General features: G+C 35.1%; 1 protein-coding gene across 2 annotated transcripts; it reads right to left on the reverse strand.

Moving 5' to 3' along the window:
* Nucleotides 1-111: 111 nt before the first annotated feature.
* LOC140775058 (uncharacterized) lies at nucleotides 112-20,608 on the reverse strand. Of its 2 annotated transcripts, none has more exons than XM_073118301.1 (11): nucleotides 20,305-20,608; nucleotides 13,709-13,858; nucleotides 13,297-13,464; nucleotides 10,989-11,090; nucleotides 10,364-10,516; nucleotides 7,805-7,966; nucleotides 7,402-7,587; nucleotides 4,417-4,588; nucleotides 4,132-4,345; nucleotides 2,367-2,517; nucleotides 112-432 (listed from the first exon to the last, which is right to left on the reverse strand). In XM_073118301.1, exons 1-10 carry the CDS (start codon nucleotides 20,471-20,473, stop codon nucleotides 2,422-2,424), a joined length of 1,572 nt encoding a protein of 523 aa, XP_072974402.1. In that variant the 5' UTR covers nucleotides 20,474-20,608; the 3' UTR covers nucleotides 112-432; nucleotides 2,367-2,421. The 2 variants fall into 2 exon arrangements, with proteins under 2 accessions (XP_072974402.1, XP_072974401.1); XM_073118300.1 differs by having other exon boundaries at nucleotides 114-432; nucleotides 10,938-11,090; nucleotides 20,305-20,602.
* Between the last annotated feature and the right edge of the window lie 438 nt (nucleotides 20,609-21,046).

Below are 21,046 nucleotides of genomic sequence, written 5' to 3' on the forward strand. Positions count from 1 at the left end.
AAAAAAGAAGTCACGTCCCACCAGCTTGAGATCAGAAAATAGGAGAATAAAAATCCCAAGGTCAGCAGGAAGAATGGATGCAATCCCTAGCACACGAGAAACTGTACAGTCGATGATAAGGTTACTTTAATCTGTAGCACTTTTTAAGCACTGGTAAACTGATGCATTTGTTATATAGCTGTTTTCTATATTCTAAACTATTTAATTTAACTGTTTATAGTTTCACTGTTACAAAGAAGAAAATATACAACATGATATAAAATCAAAATCACCTTCATCATTTGGAAGGATCTGGGCCAGCTGCACAGGATGGTTCCCATTTCAAGAGGCTAACAAAAGGGCTCTCATTATCTCTTGTTAGGCTTTCCCCATCTCACCTTGGTACTTCGGTAGGTCTGTTGCTTGAGTAGGGCTGCACTTTAATCTCCAGACCTGAAGACGAAAAAGGTATATATAAATACTGAAAAAGAACAAAAAATGTAAAACGCAAGAATGTTGCATTTGCTCAAACATGGATAACCAACATATTGCCAGACCTTCTTGAAGAGTAAGTGATGCTCTTTAGATACTACAGATCATGAAATCCTTTCTCGATAACATTTAATCTATAAGGATTTAATTTATACTAAGATCGAGAAAGGATTCTACAGAACATAGAGAAATAGTTATTTATATTACCAACCTATTTCAACTTTGTTCATAATGGATTCTGTCTGCATAACACCTTGACATATGACATCCGTGTCTTATGTCCAAGTTAGCTTCAGCGGATATTAACACACCAGAGGGTTCCATGCATGTCTTTTTCCATTCTACTCCTAGAAGATAAATTAGAAATGACATATGAAAGGTTTCCGATGCAGATTAACATAGGACATTAATTTGCATTGCATATTTCCATTTGACTTCACGGGCTGAACTTTTTTACCATCATACTTCAGTTTGATTTGAAGCATTTCTAAAATCAAGATTCTCAGTGGACCTTCAGGTCCACCATTAGGGATTAGGTTTGTGCACAAACTGGTCTAAGTTGCAGTAAGATGTCTACTAACATCACGTGGGTATTATGCAATCATCTTAAAAGCCTCTTTCCTGAGCTCAACCAAAAATGGAGGGTCCATCAGCCAATGATGGATCTGTTTATTCTCTTTATCATTGTAGCTCTCAAAATAATCTTGCAACTTATTTCTATTAACTCAGCCTACCCTGAGCATCAAGTTGAGTAATCTAAACTTCCATTTAGAGCCATCTTAGTTATTATCACTCACAGTAAAGCAGGAGAGCAATTTTATTACATTCAACCTGAATTTTATAGGCTCAATCTGCCTTATTGAGTTAGGATATTCTTTATGCCTTGAATTTGGATCAATTGGCAATTAAGAAATCTCAATCAGATTTTAGTTATTTTTTGAGCTCAAAGATTTTCTTAATTACTTAGAAGTTTGTTTATCTACCTATTGTTTCCAGATCTAATATGTTTCTTATGCTTTCGGATTGACAGTTTGACACCTGAAGTCAATTTTATCCACTTGACATAGCTGGATCAAACCTGTCTTGTGTCGGGGGTTTCAAAAGATAGAACAAATTGTGACTAGCCTTTAACCTGTTCCAAGAAGCCCAAGTTGCAGTTGCAAAACATAGCATACAATTAAGACATTCCCAAACAAAAATAAGCATGAAAGGTTACTCCTACTTTACAAGAGAGTAACACTGCTTACCTTGAATAATAATAAAAAATAAAATTTGGTCAAGGACTCATGAATCCACTAGAAAAGATCATTAGGCTGGAACATCATCAACCAACCAGAGTATTGATATATTTTTGGGCGAGATTCATGGCATGGATTTCAAGGATGGAATACCATTTATGCATTAATGATAATCACAGCACATCAATACTAAATGGGTGCATACTTTAGATGACTACTAGTTTTTCATTGGTAATTACTTTATGAACGGAAACCAAAATTTACTTAAGATTAGTTCTGGAAAGACCAAAAGAGAAGTTGACCTTAAAAAGAAAATTCAGTTTGCTTCTGTTACTCCATCTTCATTTATCCAAATTGTATCCAACAAGTTATGTTTATACTCTCCCAAATACCTTATCTAATATGAAAGTGTGTATCTCTACGGTCTTTCTTCCAGCTGGTCCTTTTTTCTCTTTCAGAGAAGATTGCCAATTTTCTTCAAGAGGAACATAACATTTTTTTTCTTCGATTATTTCTCTTTCAATTCCATTTTGCATGAATGTCACTAATGGCAATAAAACCGCAGTAATAATTCCATTTTGCATGCATGTCACTAATGGCAATAAAACCATAGTATCACAGAAGGTAAGGGGATAAAATGAATTTCGTAGTTCATACCTGGACTTGCTAATAAAGGTTGTGTTTCTCTAGCTGAAGCAGATGCATTCTCACATCAGATTTGGCCACTCAGTTCCTTTGGACAGTTCAGCACTGGTTTGACATTTTGATCTTGATCTGGCACTGTTGATGATTCCAACTTTCCCTCTGGCTGCAAGTAAAATTAGGGATTAGTTTCTGTGCTCTCATCTGCTGGCATTGACAAATGAGGTTTACATTTGTGGAGTCCAGTTTATCAATTGTCAGAGACAATGGTTGATATGAAAACTACTAGCTAGCATCACCATCTCTAGTTGGTTTAATTCATGTTTTCTTCACCTTTCGATTCTACCAAGCGCATCTCAGTACATCAAATATATTTCTTGTACCTCTCATTGATACCTTCACTTTCGGGGACTGACAACTTGAAAGCCAAGCCCCTAAGTGGAGACCATCTCTGTTCTCCACAGGATCAAACCATCTAAGGTAATTCTTCCCAACTCCTAAATGAGTGCAAACAGTGTTGCAACATTAATCAACTTTTCAGACTACATTCTGAAAGTATCCTCTGCATAAAAGTGGCACTGACAAGTGAATCTGAAGTCTATTCACTTGACAAACTTGTGGTTACCACAAGCAACATAACAAAATGATTAATCAATTGCTAAGAACAGAATCTTGTTGCACTATTACTGTAAACACACTTTCTGATAAACTACTATGGGCTTCGCATGGTGTGAGTACGTGGTGTGAGTACGTGGTAGATAAGATTTCCCCTTCTCAGCAAAGTACCTTATGTTCAAATTATGAAAATACCTCTTTGGTAATTGGATAGTGCTGCATATATTTTACCTTCACAAATCCAGTGCTGGTGAGTCTTATGCATTGGGATGCTTTTACTTATGACAAATAACATGAAAGTAATTGCTATTTAATAACTCTTGTCAACATAGAAGATGAAATGAACAGCTATGGAAACACAAATACTTCTACTCTTGTTGTATCCATATCAAATACCGTATCAGCCTATCGAGTATGATTGTCGTTGGATACTTCAGGATACATATCAAATACTTCCTTAAAGTATCCGAATTAAAAAAAATGAAATTAATATTGTGGATACTTTTCGGATACTTCTTAAATACTTTTTAGATACTTTCAAGATTCCTTTCAGTAGAAGCCAAATTAAAGTATCCAGAAGATTTCTTTTTGTGAATAAGATTGAGTTTGCTTGTTAATTTTATGATCTATATTAGAAAATCATGTTACAATGGCCATTTTCTTTTAATTTACAGTTTGCTTGTTCATTACTCTGTAATTTAGTTCTTTGTTACTCTTTCAATAATTTAATTGAAGATCTCCTTATGTAAACTATCATACACAAAAGTAATATAGAATTCCTCAATTAAGAAAATGAAAGTCCAGAAGTTCTTCAATTCATATATGTTCTATATATATGGGCTACATATCTAGATGTATCATATCTTATTTTCTTAAGATTTTTTGTATCAGCATATCCCATATTAATATCCATACCACCTACTATCACTTTCATGTGGTATACAAAATATGTCCATATTCTTACCAAAAATGTAGATACCAGACATCATATAAAGGATTATGTTCTATCATCTATGGCTTTGCAATGGAGGTCCAATGTGAAAAATAAGTGGATATTATTCAATTTCTGGTTCTGTTTCTTCATGTTTGCAAGTCTTTTTGCAAGTGGCTAATGAATCTAATGGTGGTAAGACCAAGAAACTGCATTAAAATCATGTAAGCTCACCATAATTGGTTGATCAGCACTTGTGTCACAAGTTGAAATGGCTGAGTCAAAAGCAAGAGACTTAATAGGTATCTGTTGTGGAGTTAATCCCTTGTGATGAGCATAGGTTACTCTGTGAGCTGAGCTCTTTTTTTCCATGCGGACAGTTGTATTCTCTGTAAAAACAGGTTGGTGGATGTTTCGTTTACAATATCGAGTTTCTGATGCTATCCTCCTGAATGTTGAGCATTATATGAAAAATTGTTAGAACAGAATACTCTCATGGAAAACAATATTTTCACTTACTTGTTGGGGTAAGCATCACTGTCTTCACTTATTGAGGTGCCAGAGAATAGCATGCCATGAAGCACTTTTCCATCAATAATTGTTTCAATTGCAAAGCCATGATGATTTGCATTTGTAATTCTAGCTTCAAATTCGATGCTTTTAGGAGGCTTAGGGTCATGTATATTTGTACCTGCAGGATATTAAAGCTCTTAGCTAGATATTAATACTTTCTAAGTGAAATCCTATAGCGATGAAACTCTATAGATTCTCACTCTTATAAAAATAATTTTGTAGATTCTAAAAGTTAAATTCTGTTTACGAAATGATTCTCCTTTAGATATTCATGGAGCTCATCAAAAGACATGTCATTTATTAGCATCATAGGATATTCCATTCAACATTAGCACAGTATGTAGACAGACATGGTTTTTTGCAGAGAATATACAATGGCATGCTTATTCTTATTGCTGACTGTACAGAATCTACCTCAGTATAACCAAAGCTACTCAGGTGAGTTCAAAATATAATTATCAAAAGCAACAATAGAAGATATTATTCAAAATTTTAGCATGTATATTTGAACAGTTGCATCTGCAAATAGAGTATATTGTCATCAATCCATGAGGCAAGAACAAAATTGTCACAGGTATAACATACTTGACAGAAGCAATCTATGGTCAAGCAATGCATGTGAAAATTTCAGCAGGAAACCATGTGGATTCCAGAATCTTATTACTGAATTGCAAGCTCTTTTCTGCAAGAAAAAGTTGTTAAATGGACATATTATTATAACTACTGTAAACTTTAAAGTGGAAGGAATCTATGATGTAGGCCTTATGACACTAGTGGTTTGAACTTATACACCTATATAGAATCTTTAACATTACATAACATATAGTACCGAAGCATATCAAAACTCATCTAACTTAATGCACTCTAACAAAAAACCATGTTTTAGCAATAGAATAGAAGGATGAGCATTCTGCTGAGATATTATTTTTATTAAATGCCATAAAGATATTAGCTACTTTTCTCTTTAGAGTAATAAAAAGAAAGGGAAAGTTAAAAGAGAAAAAGGGAAGATGAGAGATCCAAGAAAGTGAGAAACTACTGTGAAACTTCAGCCAAATTGAACTGGTTTTTCAAAGTCAGGATATTAGCTGATTTATTAGATAGATTGGTCATGCAACAAGCTGAGTAATGAGAAAAGCATTAGTTACTTCACATTTGTGATTAGCAGGCATTAAGCAGAACCATGGTTCCCAATTTCAGCCAATCCAAATCCCACCCCGAAACTAGTATATTGACTAGTTTCAATGGGGTATCGGTCTGAATGAACTGAATCGACAGAGAGAAAGGGAGAAAGAGAGGAAGATAGCAAAAAAGAAAGGGAGAAAGAGAGAGGGTAGGGAGCTCATAGGAGAGAGAGAGGGAGAATAAAAGAAAAAAATATATATCTAAGGTTGATGGAGCCGGATCTACGTCGGAGGAGTTTGCCATAGGTCAACAAAGAAGAGTTCGATGACATTGATGGAAACCGAAATTACATCAAAGAGAATCGCTTAAGAAAGATAGAGAGTAGGAGAGGAAGATGAGAGTGCATGGGAGAGAGAGAGAGAGCGAGGGAGGGAAATGGAGAGGGAGAGAGGTTTGAGAGATAATGTTTTTTTTTAATATGAGAGTGAGTGAGAATAGAGATAAAGAAGAGACAGGAGAGAGTTAGTGGGAGAGAGAGTTAAAAAAAGAATAATTGTAAGAGGGGATAGAGAGAGTGCATGAGTGGTAGGAACTAGAAAGGGAGAGAGAGATTGAGGTTAAGAAAATAATATTTTTATTTTTGTTCTTGCTTTTTAGAATTCATATATGAATAATTTATATTTATACATTATTATTTTTTTCTAAAACTTTTATTATTTTCTGTATTCTTAAAATACAGGTTGATGCAGATAGTCAATACTGTTGATATGTATCATTTTTTTAGATGACTAATTTTGATTCTGATCCTGATACTTGAAACCTTTAGCAAAACTACTATATAATGTCTATAGGGATGTGTCATTATTCAGCATGCTTGGCCTAGCTGATAGCAAAATTCCAAATAACTAGCACACCTTGACATGATCCAGAATGATGTCTTCTCAACCATATTGAGTATCAGGGTTCAAATGATACTATATCTTTGACTTACCTTATATTTCTATCGGTAGATAGATTCGCATGATCTCTAAAAGGATCTAATTGATTGCCCTTCAATTAGCAATCATTTTAAATATCTACCTTATTCTTGAAATACTTGTTTCTGGACTTAAGATACTCCCCAAGAAAAAGTTACATTTGAAATCTAGAGAATTTGTTTGACATTAACCCAGAGGGACCTGCATGGTCCTTCACAAGTGATCACAAATTAGACAAATTTCTGCTAACTCACTCGAAGAAAATTGATTCATGAACCTCTTTTATTGAATTTTGTATTTTATTTAATTTATATTAATATATTCGTAATTTTATTAAGTGGATTTTCGAGTAGTCATCGAAAGGAACAAATGAAGATGCAATTGCTTCAAATTTGTCCAATTGAGATATCTTGGAATAATATTTAGAGTCTCAGATTTTAAAACCAAGGTAAAAGTCCATGAATGACTCTTAGATAACATACCCATGTACCAGTACAGCATTTCTCCTCATTAAATTCATAATATATGGTGAGTTTATTGCAATTTGAGTTGGCATTCTGATCATCATGGATATCCCTTAGTTTCTGTAATATAAGGCAATTTTTTATGCAAGTGTATAAAGTTTAGAGTTGGCGTAATATGAAACTGCACACTGATATGTGACAGACTAGGAAAAGCTTTCTAGGCTGATGGCTCAAGTGACATTATTCTACTTGGATGCTTTGGCAATATACTAAATTATGCACATGATCCTTTTATCAACATTGTTAAAAGATGTAAAATAACAAGCAGTTATTGATGTGAAACTTTGGTCTGAATCTGGTAATACCTGCCTGACTCGATTGCTGCATATACTCAGACTGGATTGGATCAGCGGCAACCTGAAGTCCAGTTACATCACTAATTTTCTCAGATCTTTCCCTTGGAGCATATTCTTCTTGACACTTTCTCTTCAGTGCTCTCTTAATGGATCTCTCTTTCCTTTGTGCAAGTAATCCATTTGTCATCGGCATATCTGGAAATAGATTCAAGTTAACAGTCATATTAAAAGGAAAGATGACTTAAGCTAAAAAAAAAGAACGGAGAAGAGGGGATCAAACAGGAAACGGATTACAAATATAGAAAGTGACTGCACATACTATCAATTGATTTACCCTTGTAAAAAAACGAAAAGAACAGAAATGGAATTTGAAAGAGCAAGTAGCCTAGTCAGTCATTGTGTGTAGCCAAACCTGTATGCAAATAATAAATGTCATCAAGTGCCTCAAGAGACTGATTGCATCCACCTATTAAGACAAGTATGCCCTTTTGTTCATCCAAGCAGTCACCAGCTACTGAAAAACGAGCAGAAGGTCCCCAATTCACAGGAGCAATGTTGTTCCAAGTACATTTCTCTGCATGTTTAAAATTATTTAAGCTTTCTTATGTACAATGAAACTAGACACATCAATCCAAGCAACCAAAAATATTACCTACAAAAGTATCACTACCATATTAAACGCACTAGAGAAAATTATCAACAAAATAACGGGAGAATGATTGCATAAAGCATAAGAATTGAACAAGTGTATCCTAATTCAATTTGGTTTCCTTCTAGGTAGACCAAAGTTGACTTGGTGACAACTCTCCTAGGTTCATCCATCCATACATAAATTGATAAATATATAATACAAGCACACTAAAGTTTGAATTAGAGCCATACTTGTAGAAATAAAACATGTACAAATATGTTGATTGTTTTCTTCCTTCTTGTAGGCAAGACAACATGTCTTCTACCTTGGATTCTTTAATTTTGTAAATAAAAACAGAAAAAAAAAAGGAAATTGAGGGATCACAAATGCACCCCAAAAGAATGGAGTTCCTTACCAGTCCTCATTGTCAAATTAAAGATTTGATTCTCATAGCCTCATGTTGGTAATTGGCACCTACGAATACTCTTAACATATTACTAAAGTCATAAAACACCTGGAATTTTTAGATTCAATGAGTGCCTCAATCAGTAGTGCATCAAAAATATTGGAATATTGTGCAGTTTCAATTGAGTTCTAATCATTTATGTATAGGGCATCTGTATCTAAATTCTTGAAATTGTTCGATTGAATGCAAGTGTTCATTATCAATGCAATATTAGCTAAAACTCCAGAAATGAGTTTAATTAGTCTTCCAATGTTGCACTTCAATAATCTTAAACCACATTATGTGATAGAAATAAGCCATAAATATTAAATACATCCAGAATCTTAGAATGGCATAGTAGTATAATATGATATATGCATTTCAACACTATATGCCATTGTATATTAATAAAAACTGCACTGCCAAATCAAACTTCATAAACTTCTCTATGTTGAAAAAATGTCCATTGGCAACGGCAAACCAATAACTGTAGAGAAAGTTAACTTAAACACAAATAGCACTTCTGCAGAATTAGAAGTACTGACAAATGTTGGTCATAAGCCCCTATTTTTCATCCTCAGTCATATTGTCTACCAGTTTAACTTTCCATAAATATATCAAACTTATAAAAGAAAAGATCTCTCAATACCAAGCTAGAACCTAAATTAGAAATATTTGTCTCTCAAATGCTAATTTTACAGTAAATAATTTCCCTGATTAAACTCTTTGCTTTGCAAATTCAGGAGAATCCTTTGAGTACAAAATAGCAAAAGATAAAATATTCAGCCTGGAAACATTAATGCTCAGCTCCCAAATCCCTCTTCCACAAATTTGTTATCAATGTGTTGAAAAGCGTCTGGGTAAGTGGGCGGTCACCCCATCGCATAATGCATAGGCAGTACACAGACACCTATAAGATCTAGCATTTTTGGTATATAATAATTAGATATAATTTATAATATAAAATATAGATAGTATATATAAAACCCTATTAGTAATAAACTAGTTTATGTATAAAAGTAGTAACAAATACTATCTCATTACAGTAGCAAAAAGATAAGGTGAAGTAAAAAAAAATCTCTTTAACCAAAAACATTTCATTACAGGTAGCAAATCTGCAAGTTAATTTAACATGAGCTTAGTCCTTTTGCTGTATGTAATTTTATGACTAGCATACTCCTATTAACCTGTCTCTCAATTCCATCTCAGGAAGCTTTTAGAGAGTAGAGACAAATGAATAATCATCTTGTGATCTCATCTGATACATAATTAAGAGAGGTGGAGAAGGGGATGAAAAGGAGCTAACAATTAGAGAACGATATCAATGAGGAGAGAGAGTGGGTCGAAGAGAAGAACCTTGCCCTGGGCTGTGAAAAGAAGGGGAAAGGAAGAGAATGACAACAAGGAAGACAAAGTGATCTGCGCCGGAGTTCAAGACTTTTCTGTGTTGCCGTCTCACCGACCACCAGCACTGTCACCTGCGATATCACCACCGGCGGCGTTGCACGAGAGAGTCGAAGAGGAAGAAGGATTAGGGATTTTGATTTGGTGAGTGATCAAGTTTTTTTTTTCCCCTTTACAAACATCTAAACCCAAACCCCAAAACCAATGCACCTGATCCGCCAAGAGAGCCCAATGAGCTGTCAATGCCAATGCAGCCCAACCACATAGATAGGCCGCATTCAGGGTATGTCGGGTGGCCCATGGTATGCCCTCGCGAGGTGGCCACCAATTCCACTTTCCAATACACTGCTTGTCATAGTTCGTATTTCTTTTAATCTTTTAAAAAGTGACTTGGAAGTAACTTCATGGAATTGTTCTAAATAGAGAATCAAATTGCGAAATTTATAAAATATGCATACACAAGAAATTTCAATCAGAGAGAAATTTCTTACCAACATTTAGTACATGAAGGTCATCATAAAGGTTTCTATCATCTCTGAAACCCCCAAATACAAACAAATTACTTCCGAGGGTCAAAGTAGTGTGCCCAGCACGGGGTGGAAACGCTTGTCCTGTAGTGCTCATTTTCTCCCAAGCAAGAGTTTCTGTTAACAAAAATCTAGTTACATCAGATTTGCATGTAAAATCAACTATTATAATGTATTACCTAGATAATCAACAAGTACAGAAAATAAACACCTACATATTTATGCAATATTACATTCACTGGGTTGAGTATCAATTTATACAACCTGTTTTTCTCGTAATTCCCCTGACAATTTCTGAATTGGATTGAAAGATCCCAATTTAAAGTTGAAAATGACATTGAAAATTTATAATAACTTCTTGAGCAGGAAAGCAATAAATCTAGGAGACATAATGTGAAAGTACTTCTATTTTGGCATTTTCACCTTTTTTACCAAAATTAATGATGTCAACTAATGTGCCATCAAAGTGCAAGCTGATTTTCTTAGGTCTCTGAAACTAAAGTAAGTTGCAATGCATGTCATTCTATAACTGACATACCTGTATCCAGTATGTGAACATCAGATAAATAACAGTCTGAAGAATCCTCACCACCAATCACTATAAGTTTGTTCTTCCATGAAGAGCAACTATGGCTATCACGGCCTGAAGGTGGGTTCCCGGATGTCACAACATGTTTCCAGATTAGTTGCTCTGCAAAGAAGGAAAAGGTTTTCCATTGCATCCAAAGGTACTGTAACTAAGCAGACATGTCTGTTAAACAAGATGTCTAGTGTGTGACTTTCCAAGGCGTCCATTCAAAGACTTTCTTATCCACTTCAAAATGAGAATAAAAGTATAAAACACATGTACAACTAATTCAGTAAATAGATGTAAATATGACAAATCAACTAAAATTCCTATAATCTGAAGTACAAGAAAGTTATGTATATTTTATGCGATCCATATGCTTGGGGGTATCCAATCTAGGCTACATAAAGACTGGAAGCAAATTTGGGCTCAGATCTGGCCTGGACACGCTCGCAGGACTAAAGGTGGTCACAGGTGCATCTCTGGCTGTGAGGAGTATGTCCAGAGCTAGAAGATGACCGACTGGAAGTGGATGGACCCTAAGGAATCCTGGGGCAGCACAAGGCTCAAGGAAAATAGCAGACAAGGCTCGGGCACCGCAGGTGAACCCTAGGTAGGCCAAGGTGCATGCCTCGATCTATAGGTGGCAAGTCTGTGAGACCTGCACAGTTGAAGGGATGTGGAAAGGCCCTAGGTACGCTTAAGGCAAGACTCGACTCAGGAGAATTAGTGGAAGGGGGATGGACATGGTGGGTAAACCTAAGTGGAGCTCAGTTTGGGCTGATGGCCTGCGACTTGGGGCTTTGGCATGTCTTGGACCTTGGTATGCGAGTCCAAGCCTCAAAGTGTCCCCCCAAAACTGGACCCTAATAAGAGGTGGGCTAGAATTTGGTTGAGGTTATGGGCTTGGACAACGCCCGAGCACAAGAAAGCCTTGGAATGGGCTCGTAAGAGTGCTCTAGCGAGCTGGGGCTGGGCTAGCTATGGCTTGGGCGCACCCGAGGCTGGGGCATGGCCAACCTAGAGGGTGGTAACCCTAGCTAGGATTTTAGGGCGGTGACTCAAGGATGGAGGTATTAGGATATGGACACAACCGACAAACTGGCTATGACTAGTGGTAGTGACAGCCGCTAGAATAGGGTGATGGTGACTGTGGGTTGGGGCTAGTAGAGTCTCGGACAAGATGGTGGTTGGTCGTAGAGGGTGATGGTGATGGTGATGGTAATGGTGGCTCAACAAGGAGATGGCGATAATAATGGCTCAGCAAGGAGGTGGTAGTGGCATGTGGATGTGGGTAGGGTGCTAATTACTAGAAGAAAGACGAAGGTCATACAGGGATTACAGATGGCTAGAGGTAAGGAAGGACGAGTGGGTAGAAGTCAAAGACTGGGAGAGAGAGAGAGAGAGAGAGAGAGAGAGAGAGAGAGAGAAGGGAGAAGACTAATTAGATCAATACTCAACATCATACCCAAGACTTTGATTGCGCTCCACACTTATATAGAGACTAATCCAATTAGAGCAACTAGTCAACTTGGCAAGAACCGAACTAAAACCATCAAAAATAGGTTTAGATTGAACCTCACATTGACTCAATTCATACAATAAGCAACTATTAAATCTGAAAAGCAACTAGTCATCGCAAGAACCCAACTAAAACCATCAAAAATAGGTTTAGATTGAACCTCACATTGACCCAATTCATACAATAAGCAACTATCAAATCTGAAATGCAAATAAACATGCTCGACACATCTGACTCAATCGGCATGCTGGCTCAAGCTAACTCAGACTTAGACTTGGCCCGGACTATAACAGTTTGCATGATGATTAAAATTCAATAGGAAAGACAAGATGTGAATCAAATTACATACAAAATAGGACAAGGAACACATTCCATCAAGAACTATATCAAATTACAAACCAAAGAATGATCCCTGTTGTCTATTATGCAATCAACACCAATCCTCAGCGCACATATACAAGGAATTGTATGACAAAGCCAATAGGACAAAATTAGATGATAATAATGAAATGAGGGTCTATTTTCCTTTGAGCACGTAATACCTAAAGCATCAATCAATAATTATACAGGGAAGTCTTCTAACTTAATAGACATGAATTGGAAACTTCGTTAAACAAGATGAAATACAGAAATCACCTGCATATATTTAGATTCATTGTGATATTAATAAACTGTAATATACTGACTAAAATAAAAAAATTAAAAAGTCTATAGTTCTAGATAGAGGAAAAGATAATCTGAAAATTCTCTTTTTTCAATATTTTCATACAAAATAGAGTAAGAACAGGAAAGATTGAGGAAAGTTGCCTGTGTCCAGCATGAAAAGATCATTGTAGTATACTTCTTGATGAGTATCACTAGATTCCCCACAACCACCAAATATGAAAATTCTTCTGTCTACAAGTACAGCAGTATGGCCCTCCCGTGCATTTGGTCCCCTACCATGTAAGATCGGTTGTATCCATGTATTGGTTGCTGTGGATATAGTTAGTATTAGAACCTAGTGGTATAGAGAGAGGGTAGGTATCATATCATTCGTCTGACAACACTAGGACAGAAATGAAATAAGAGGCCCAATTTTGACAACAAAGTACAAATATTCAATTTTCTAGGTAACTCTAATATTAGCAAGAGACCTTTCCTTTTTAGTGGAAGAAATGCAACTTCATTTCTAGGTAGAAGTTATAGGAAACAAAGGTAGAAAAGTATCTCTACTTACTGGTGTCTAGAATATGCAAATCTTTGAGTGGCTTCTGTCCATCTGTTCCACCAAATACAAATAGCTTACTCCCCACAGTTGTGCAGCTGTGGCTATCCCTTGGACAAGGTGGATCACCCTTTGTCATTGGCTTCCTCCACGTCTGTGTAACTGGCAGGCAATGCTTTGTTAATAGTCAAGCTTATGGTTTTTCAGTTAATGAAAGCATCAATAGGAACACTAAAGCAAAAGAAGCTCAGAATCAATGCCGCAGTAAAATGAGACTAGAAGAGTTTCTAAAATACAAAACCAAGAATACACAGAAGAGGCAAACAGTTAATATTCTAAAAGAGACTTTGAAGCAATCGAAATAAAATATTTTAGTTCAACAAGTATGCTTGAACAAGAAACGTTAAAAAATTTAATAAAAATAGAGTTGGATAATGATGTTATGTTTAAATTTTTTAAAAGAAAATAAACCCATTTTTTGCCTCAGGATTGTGAAAAACCAATCCCAACGTGAAGAGAGAAATACTGTCAAGAGTCAACCTTTTTCACCTTGACGTGAGGTTTTAGGAATCTTGAGATATACTTAATTGGGAAGAATAGAGTTAAAACTTTTGCAAAAGTCTTAACATATAGATTGTAGTCCAACTCAAAATATAAGGTAGCAAATTGGCTACTCCGTATGATAACTGACAGAGCCATCAAATATGCCTGCTGGCACTAGTGACTTAGCTAACCTGAGGCAGAAAATAGATAAGCAGCACTGTCAAAGGAAACAAATGCCCCAATAGTGTGTTCAATTATGTAAAGAAAAAAAAAATCAAGCTCAAAAAGAAAATAAATTTAATAGCTAATTTGTTAGAAGTCAAGTCTTCTGATTTGTAAAGAAGAAAATATGCAATTTATAAAGATCTTAAAATGGATCCGTCTGAAAAGTCAAAAAGTAAAGCATGAACAAGGTAATGCAATCAATTTTTGGTATATGTTCTCAATAATCCTTTGTTTCCTATCTGCATAAAGTAATATATATATATATATGATTTCCTTCTAGTGTCATACTCTACACCAAAGTTCGGCAAAACAAAGTACATAAATAGGTCACAAGGATAACATCATTTTCAAGGATCAAAGGATCTGTGCTCTGAAACAGTTTGTTAAAGTTTAGGTAGTGGATTTATTTCAAACATATGTACTTACAAACTAGATTTTTCCTTTTGTACCTAATATTTCATTCCATTTGTTAAGATATAATGGTAAACTACAAGGTATTCAAGCAACAAGCAATCAAAAATTTGAACTTAAATTTGTCAACTTTTGAATTTGACGTGAACAATTAATACTAAACAGAAAGTCATGCATGTTACATCTAGACAGTAATGACAAATTATTGCACAGGGAATGTTAAGCGCTAAATCCAATATAAAGGGAAGTGAAAACAGGAAAGCAGGAAGCATGGATAAAGTATGGCATGTCCAATAAAATGATCTATCATTGTCATGTTTTTAAGTTCAATAAGGTGAAATGAACAGGACTATGATTCCAATAGCATAAGTAGAAGATTCTGTAATACTTCAAATTCAAAGAGATTGACCAAATTATAATCTTCTGATTGTTGATATTCTTAAAGCAAAAACTTTAAGGGGAACAGAATTTTCCTTACAGCAGTAATTTTATAGCCAATGTCTTACACAAATTGAAACTACATCCTCTTAAATAAAGAGTGTAAATGCATAGAACCCCTCAACCATGTCAAGGCAAGAACCGATCGGATGTCTCATCGGCAACAACCAAGCCAGTTCAGCTTTAAGGTTTGATCTGGGTGAGTTGTCCTAAGAACTTGCCTAATAGGGCATTATGCGACTCTACTCTATTATTCCTAATAATCCCGATCTCCTGATAAATTATCAGTCACTCGGAAATGCAGCTTTGGTTCTTGCAAATTCTCAACTGGTCCTAGTTGGTAACCTGCCAATTGCCGTGTAGCTACACTTACCTTCATGCAGAAGATTTCGAACTAAGTAAAGCCATGACATATTTGTACTTGACTTCTTGAAATTTATTATAAGTTTATAACAGCTCTCAGATAGAAGAAATTACTATTTATAACTTTTAATCTGAGATCATCTGCCTGTCTCATTATTTGCAGCTCAGGTATGCAGATGATGCATCTAGTACATTCAGCCTTTGCAGTGGCATCTGATAGATCTTCAGATATTACTTCATAATAGAAAAATGTGGCAACCATTCTGTAAAAGTGTCTTTTTTCAGACTCCCAAATTAATAATCATATATAGTTTGCAATTAAACAAAATATCTATGTGTACTTTTGAGCTTGATTTATCATTATTGCCTGCACGGTTGAATGATGCCTACAAGGTCCCAAACAATTTGCTTTATTGGCAAAGATAAATTTATAAAATTATCCAAGGATAATAGTGACTGTATCGACCTTAATTACACAAACATTAAATTCCTTCAAAGGCCTTCACTAGACAAAATAGGCATATGTCATAGATAAACAAAAACTAATTATCCAAAATGTAAGTTTTAATTAATCTTAATGCATAAATAACTCCCTGAAATAGCCTATATATGGACACTTAAGATACAGGATTGATACACTATACATATTTCCATAAAGGTTTTCCTTTTATTGAATGGGCTACTACAAGATGCCATGGATCCCAAAATCGGTCGATCCGGATCAGATCGGTTTCAGCAAGTATCAGCCAATTTCTGCCGTATCGGCTGAAAACAATAATATAGTTTGAAATGTTTTTAAAATTCAAATCGAATATAAAATATATCTAACCTATGAGACATTAATCATTGATGTCATTAACTGCTTTCTTTTTGAATTTTCAGTTTTTACTCTCCATCTCTTACACATACTCCTCTTACTCTTACACTTCACCGAATTCATTTAGTGGCCATTTCGATAAGCTCCTTTGGCTAGTCCACACTTTGGTAAACTCGGATGAATTTTTTTTTCAATTTTTTTTATTTTTTCTCACCCACTTTTTAACTCCTTTTTTCTTACTGCTATAGAACAACAAAGAAGAAATCTCTCCCTTCATGTTGTTCTGCAGTAATAATTTACGAGTATAAAAATTTGTCTAATTCAAGTCAAAAAATTTTATAGTTTTAAGTGACTCTTTTCTTTAGTTTTTAAAGTTTATATATGACTAACTTTTATTTTTATTTTTATTTTTCTTTTTTTTATAAATTTTTTATAAATATTTTTGCATTTTAAATAATATTTATAATTTTACGTAATTAAAAATAGTTTGATTCGGTATGAGCAATTGATACGACCGATACAGCCGATACGGCCGATACGTATCGTTTTTTCTAACAGTCAATACATATCGTTTTTTCTAAAGGCTGATCTCGATCTCGATACCAAATTTCAAAACCTTGCAAGATACACACGAGATTCTCGGCTTCACATTTAATCATGCTTCTTGTAATGATTTACTAGCACCAAGTATGCAAGGTACACAACCATTTTAAGATTGCACAAAAAACTGGTGAAAGCAAAGCGAGAGAGAATTTATAATTATTCAATGCATTTTCAGAAAGAGCAATAGGAGAGGTGTAATAATATAGGAGCAAAGAATTAAGATATCAAGCTTAACTTCAAGGAGAAGTGCAACATCATGTAACCGCAAATAGTCACACTGCTAAGATGAGGGTATTCTGTGGTTAATTATTATGGTAACAAAATATTTTCCTCTTTCAGCATCTTAGATTTAATAATGCTTCACGTTATAATAAGAACTATTTTGTGATAAGTTCCATGTAAAAGGTTGCTTAGGTGAATCATTGTTGTCATAAATTAAGTCTTTAAGGCACAAGATCCAACATCAGTTCTATTTACCATTTTTGCTAACTCATGGAATTTCATTCACTAAACCCTCATTCACATGTAGAACAGGGTTGAAACAAGAATAACAATTCTTATTTGTTATTACCTAGATAAGATATTTATTCTAGGAAAAATTATTTCTCTATTCGCTTGTATTATAGAATAAAAGTGTTATAATTACTTTTGATGTGATATAAAGTGAAGAAAAAGATAAAAAAGAATATATTTTATTTTTTTAACAAATTACAATAAATACTTTTTTATTTGATTTAAAGTATAATGATGGGATAAAATATCAAGGATAAATTGATAATTAGGTTAGTGTGTGGTGTGATATGTAATTTTGATGAGTAGTACTTACATTTTAGAATATGATGGTTGTGATGTTTAATTGTTATTCTAAAATAAGGGGTTGTATTCCAGAATAAAGAAAAAGTTAAAGTGACCAGGGAACTAATAATTTTGGTCTGAGGAAGTTGTTTTCTCAATCAAAAATTTCTCAATAGATCTTCAAAAGAACCAAAGTATCAAAGTGGAACAACCTACAAGTAAGCAATAGACATTTTTGTGTTCATTCACTTCTTGTACATGCAAGCAAGAACCACAAAAGCCTCAGTTTATATAGGGGCTGAAGGATAAACAAAGTACATGTTATGCACTTCCTCCACTTAACTTCGTGCAATTTTTTGGGCAGAGTGTTCCGTATATCCAATTTTTACTTAACGCCTATTGATGGACATTGCGGTCTCGAGGGAACATGTCAAAAGTCCACACTATCAAACTCTCTTTGCATAGTATTCTGACTTGGTGTATAATGCCAACTTGCCATCTATACGGTTATTTATCATTAATTGTTGTGTGCCTGCAAAATGCATAGCATATATTATTATGGCATTTCCATGTCAATGTGTTAGTATGATTGTCGGGTTGTCAAATTTGGATTTCAAAGTTAGACAAATATGAACAAGATGTTAAGTTAGACACACATGTACTAACATAAATGAGTAATAAAAGACCAGCATAAAAGAATATATATATAGGAGACTACTTTAGTATTATTACGTGCATTTAGTAAAAGATTAACATATCAAAACTAAAGAAGGAAAGAGTTTATCACCACCGACTAACCATGGTTCGAAGTATCAGTCGATACCAATACATATTGGTATCAGCCCTTACTAATCAGAAATCGGGACTAAAACTAATTTTCCTTGGTTTCGACTCTGTACTGACTGTATCAACCCAACATTGGATGTATTAGTCATGTAGGCAAAATTTTGATTTTTTTTTTCTTTTATGTGGACTATATGTATCAAAAGTTGCATCTAACCTGAATATAACTTGAGACATCAATTATTAATCTATTGATGTCTTAAATGCCACATTTTACTTCTTATTTTTCTCTGCTTTCCTTTTTGTTGCTATTATGTTTCTTCCTTCGCTCTATCCCTTTTCTTAACACCCCTACGCTCATTTCTGTTGCAAAAGCGGTTGTTAGCCTCATCTACAAAGGCTTCCTACCACCTTTGTTGTAGAGGTGATAATGGCGATGAACATATGTATTTACTGAAAGCATTCAAAATTCGATATTTCCATTAGTATTTTTGCTCTTTGTATACTGTTGTTATTATCTTACACAAATAATCTAAATTTTCACATCTTCATTTTCCTCAACTTCTAAGAGTCTCTTCTGTTTTCTATCTTTTTTTCAGAATTTAAGAAATTATAAAATAGTCTAAAACCAGCTGATACTGTCGATATGTATCGTTTTCTCTAACCACCGATACAGATACATAGAATCTTGCTACCAGCCTAAACCTGAAAGTGTCCAACACCGCATGTGCATGAAAATATTTATCTTTTGAGTCATCAAAAGAGATCCATATGTAAATTAACTATAGCCACAGCAGTTCTAATTGATCTTATGTTTTAGCATTGATACGAAGGTTTAAGTTCACATAATTAAAGGATAAAGTAACTTCTGGTATTGGAAACTATACAATGCAACTGATACCAAATTCTGACAAAATATTTGTCGATATTCTTATTCTATCACCGGTAAGGATGATATTATCAAAACTTACTATTTTATCCATAGTTATTTTCTCAGATCTGGAGAAGAGATTATAACTGCTTTCCTGGTTAAAATGCTGCAAACACCTCTACAACTCTGGAAAATAAGAAGATAAACGAAGAAGTACACTGATAAACAACCATATGCTTCAAGGATCATCTATCGCTTCTCCTCTCTGTACACAGGGAATACAGGATAGCAAGTCTATCTATCCTAACGCCAAACAAATATCAACAAGTACCTAGGGAATGCTAAGAAAAGGCATAAAATTTAATTCAAGTCTAAATTGAAGCAGACTGAAAAAAAATTGCAAATTTGTCAATTAACAAGCAAGAATTCAATTAAAATGAAGTTCTACTTTATGCATGCAAAGATGTTAAGCCAATGTGTTTCCTTCTGGATTCAAAATAAATCAAACCCAAAGAGAGGGAAAAGAAAAGAAAAAAGAAATTCCGCATACCCATCTTTCCCAATGATATGAACGATCCAAGGATGAACAAAATTAAACGAACGACAACTCATGCACCAAAATACCCACCCAAGAAACCTCTCTAACCAGAAAACTCCATAAAAGACCTCCCTTGAGTCAAAAAGAAAAGGGCACCTGGAGAAGAGACACCACAAACAAGAGAAGGACTCCCTGATAGGGCAGAATCCGGAGCCACTCACCAGTGTCGAAGACATGGACATCGTTGGTCTGGCATTTGTCGGCGCCGTAACCGCCGAAGACGTAGAGGCACTTCCCCCCTTCGATGGTGTTGCATGTGTGGCCCCACCTCACCCCCGGCCCCACGACCTCCCCGGCCCCAAGAGTTGGACGCACCGCCTCCCACCACATCTCCTCAAGAGCTTGAACACAAATGGTTAGCCTCGGAGAGGGAGTGGAGAAGAGAGTGAATGTTAAGAGTGGTAGAGAGAGAGACAGAGACAGAGAGAGGTACCTTTCTTGAACGGAGAGAGTGAGAATATAAAAATGGAGGCTTTGGGATTTCTTTAAGGTTACATTAGGACTTAATTATATGTTAATATACGAAATAAAATATTTAGGGTTCGGACTTCGGAAGAGGGCCGCCGATCGTCTGCCACGTTGATGTAGGAATAACGCTCAAACTTTTACTTGGCAGCCTCCAATTGCTTCTGATACTGATGTTTGTTTAGAATTCCTACAATCTAACTTGGAGTCTACCAGTTCCTTTGGAGGAATTTGGTAAAGTGGAAATAAATAGGGAGCAGGAACATTCCATACCTTTTTTAACCGGTCTCCACTTTCTGTAGTCTGCCTACATGGAAGGAAACAAAATAATTAAAGGGAGAGGGGGGTAAATAGAAAAGTTCTCTTCTTTTTTTGCTGAAAACACCCTCAATTTTGGAAATTCTAAATCGAACGGTGGGATCTATACATTCATTCTCA

This window comes from Typha angustifolia, chromosome 13, assembly GCF_048772165.1.
Source record: "Typha angustifolia cultivar Huaian chromosome 13, ASM4877216v1, whole genome shotgun sequence".
NCBI classification, from domain to species: Eukaryota; Viridiplantae; Streptophyta; class Magnoliopsida; order Poales; family Typhaceae; genus Typha; species Typha angustifolia.

Coding starts and splice junctions, on each gene's coding strand:
- LOC140775058 (XM_073118300.1), bottom strand. CDS start 20,473: ATGTGGTGGGAGGCGGTGCGTCCAACTCTTGGGGCCGGGGAGGTCGTG. Junction 11,091..13,296: donor TCTTTTCATGCTGGACACAG/GCAACTTTCCTC, acceptor CCTTCTTTGCAG/AGCAACTAATCTGGAAACAT. Junction 7,588..7,804: donor CATTTATTATTTGCATACAG/GTTTGGCTACAC, acceptor ATCTATTTCCAG/ATATGCCGATGACAAATGGA.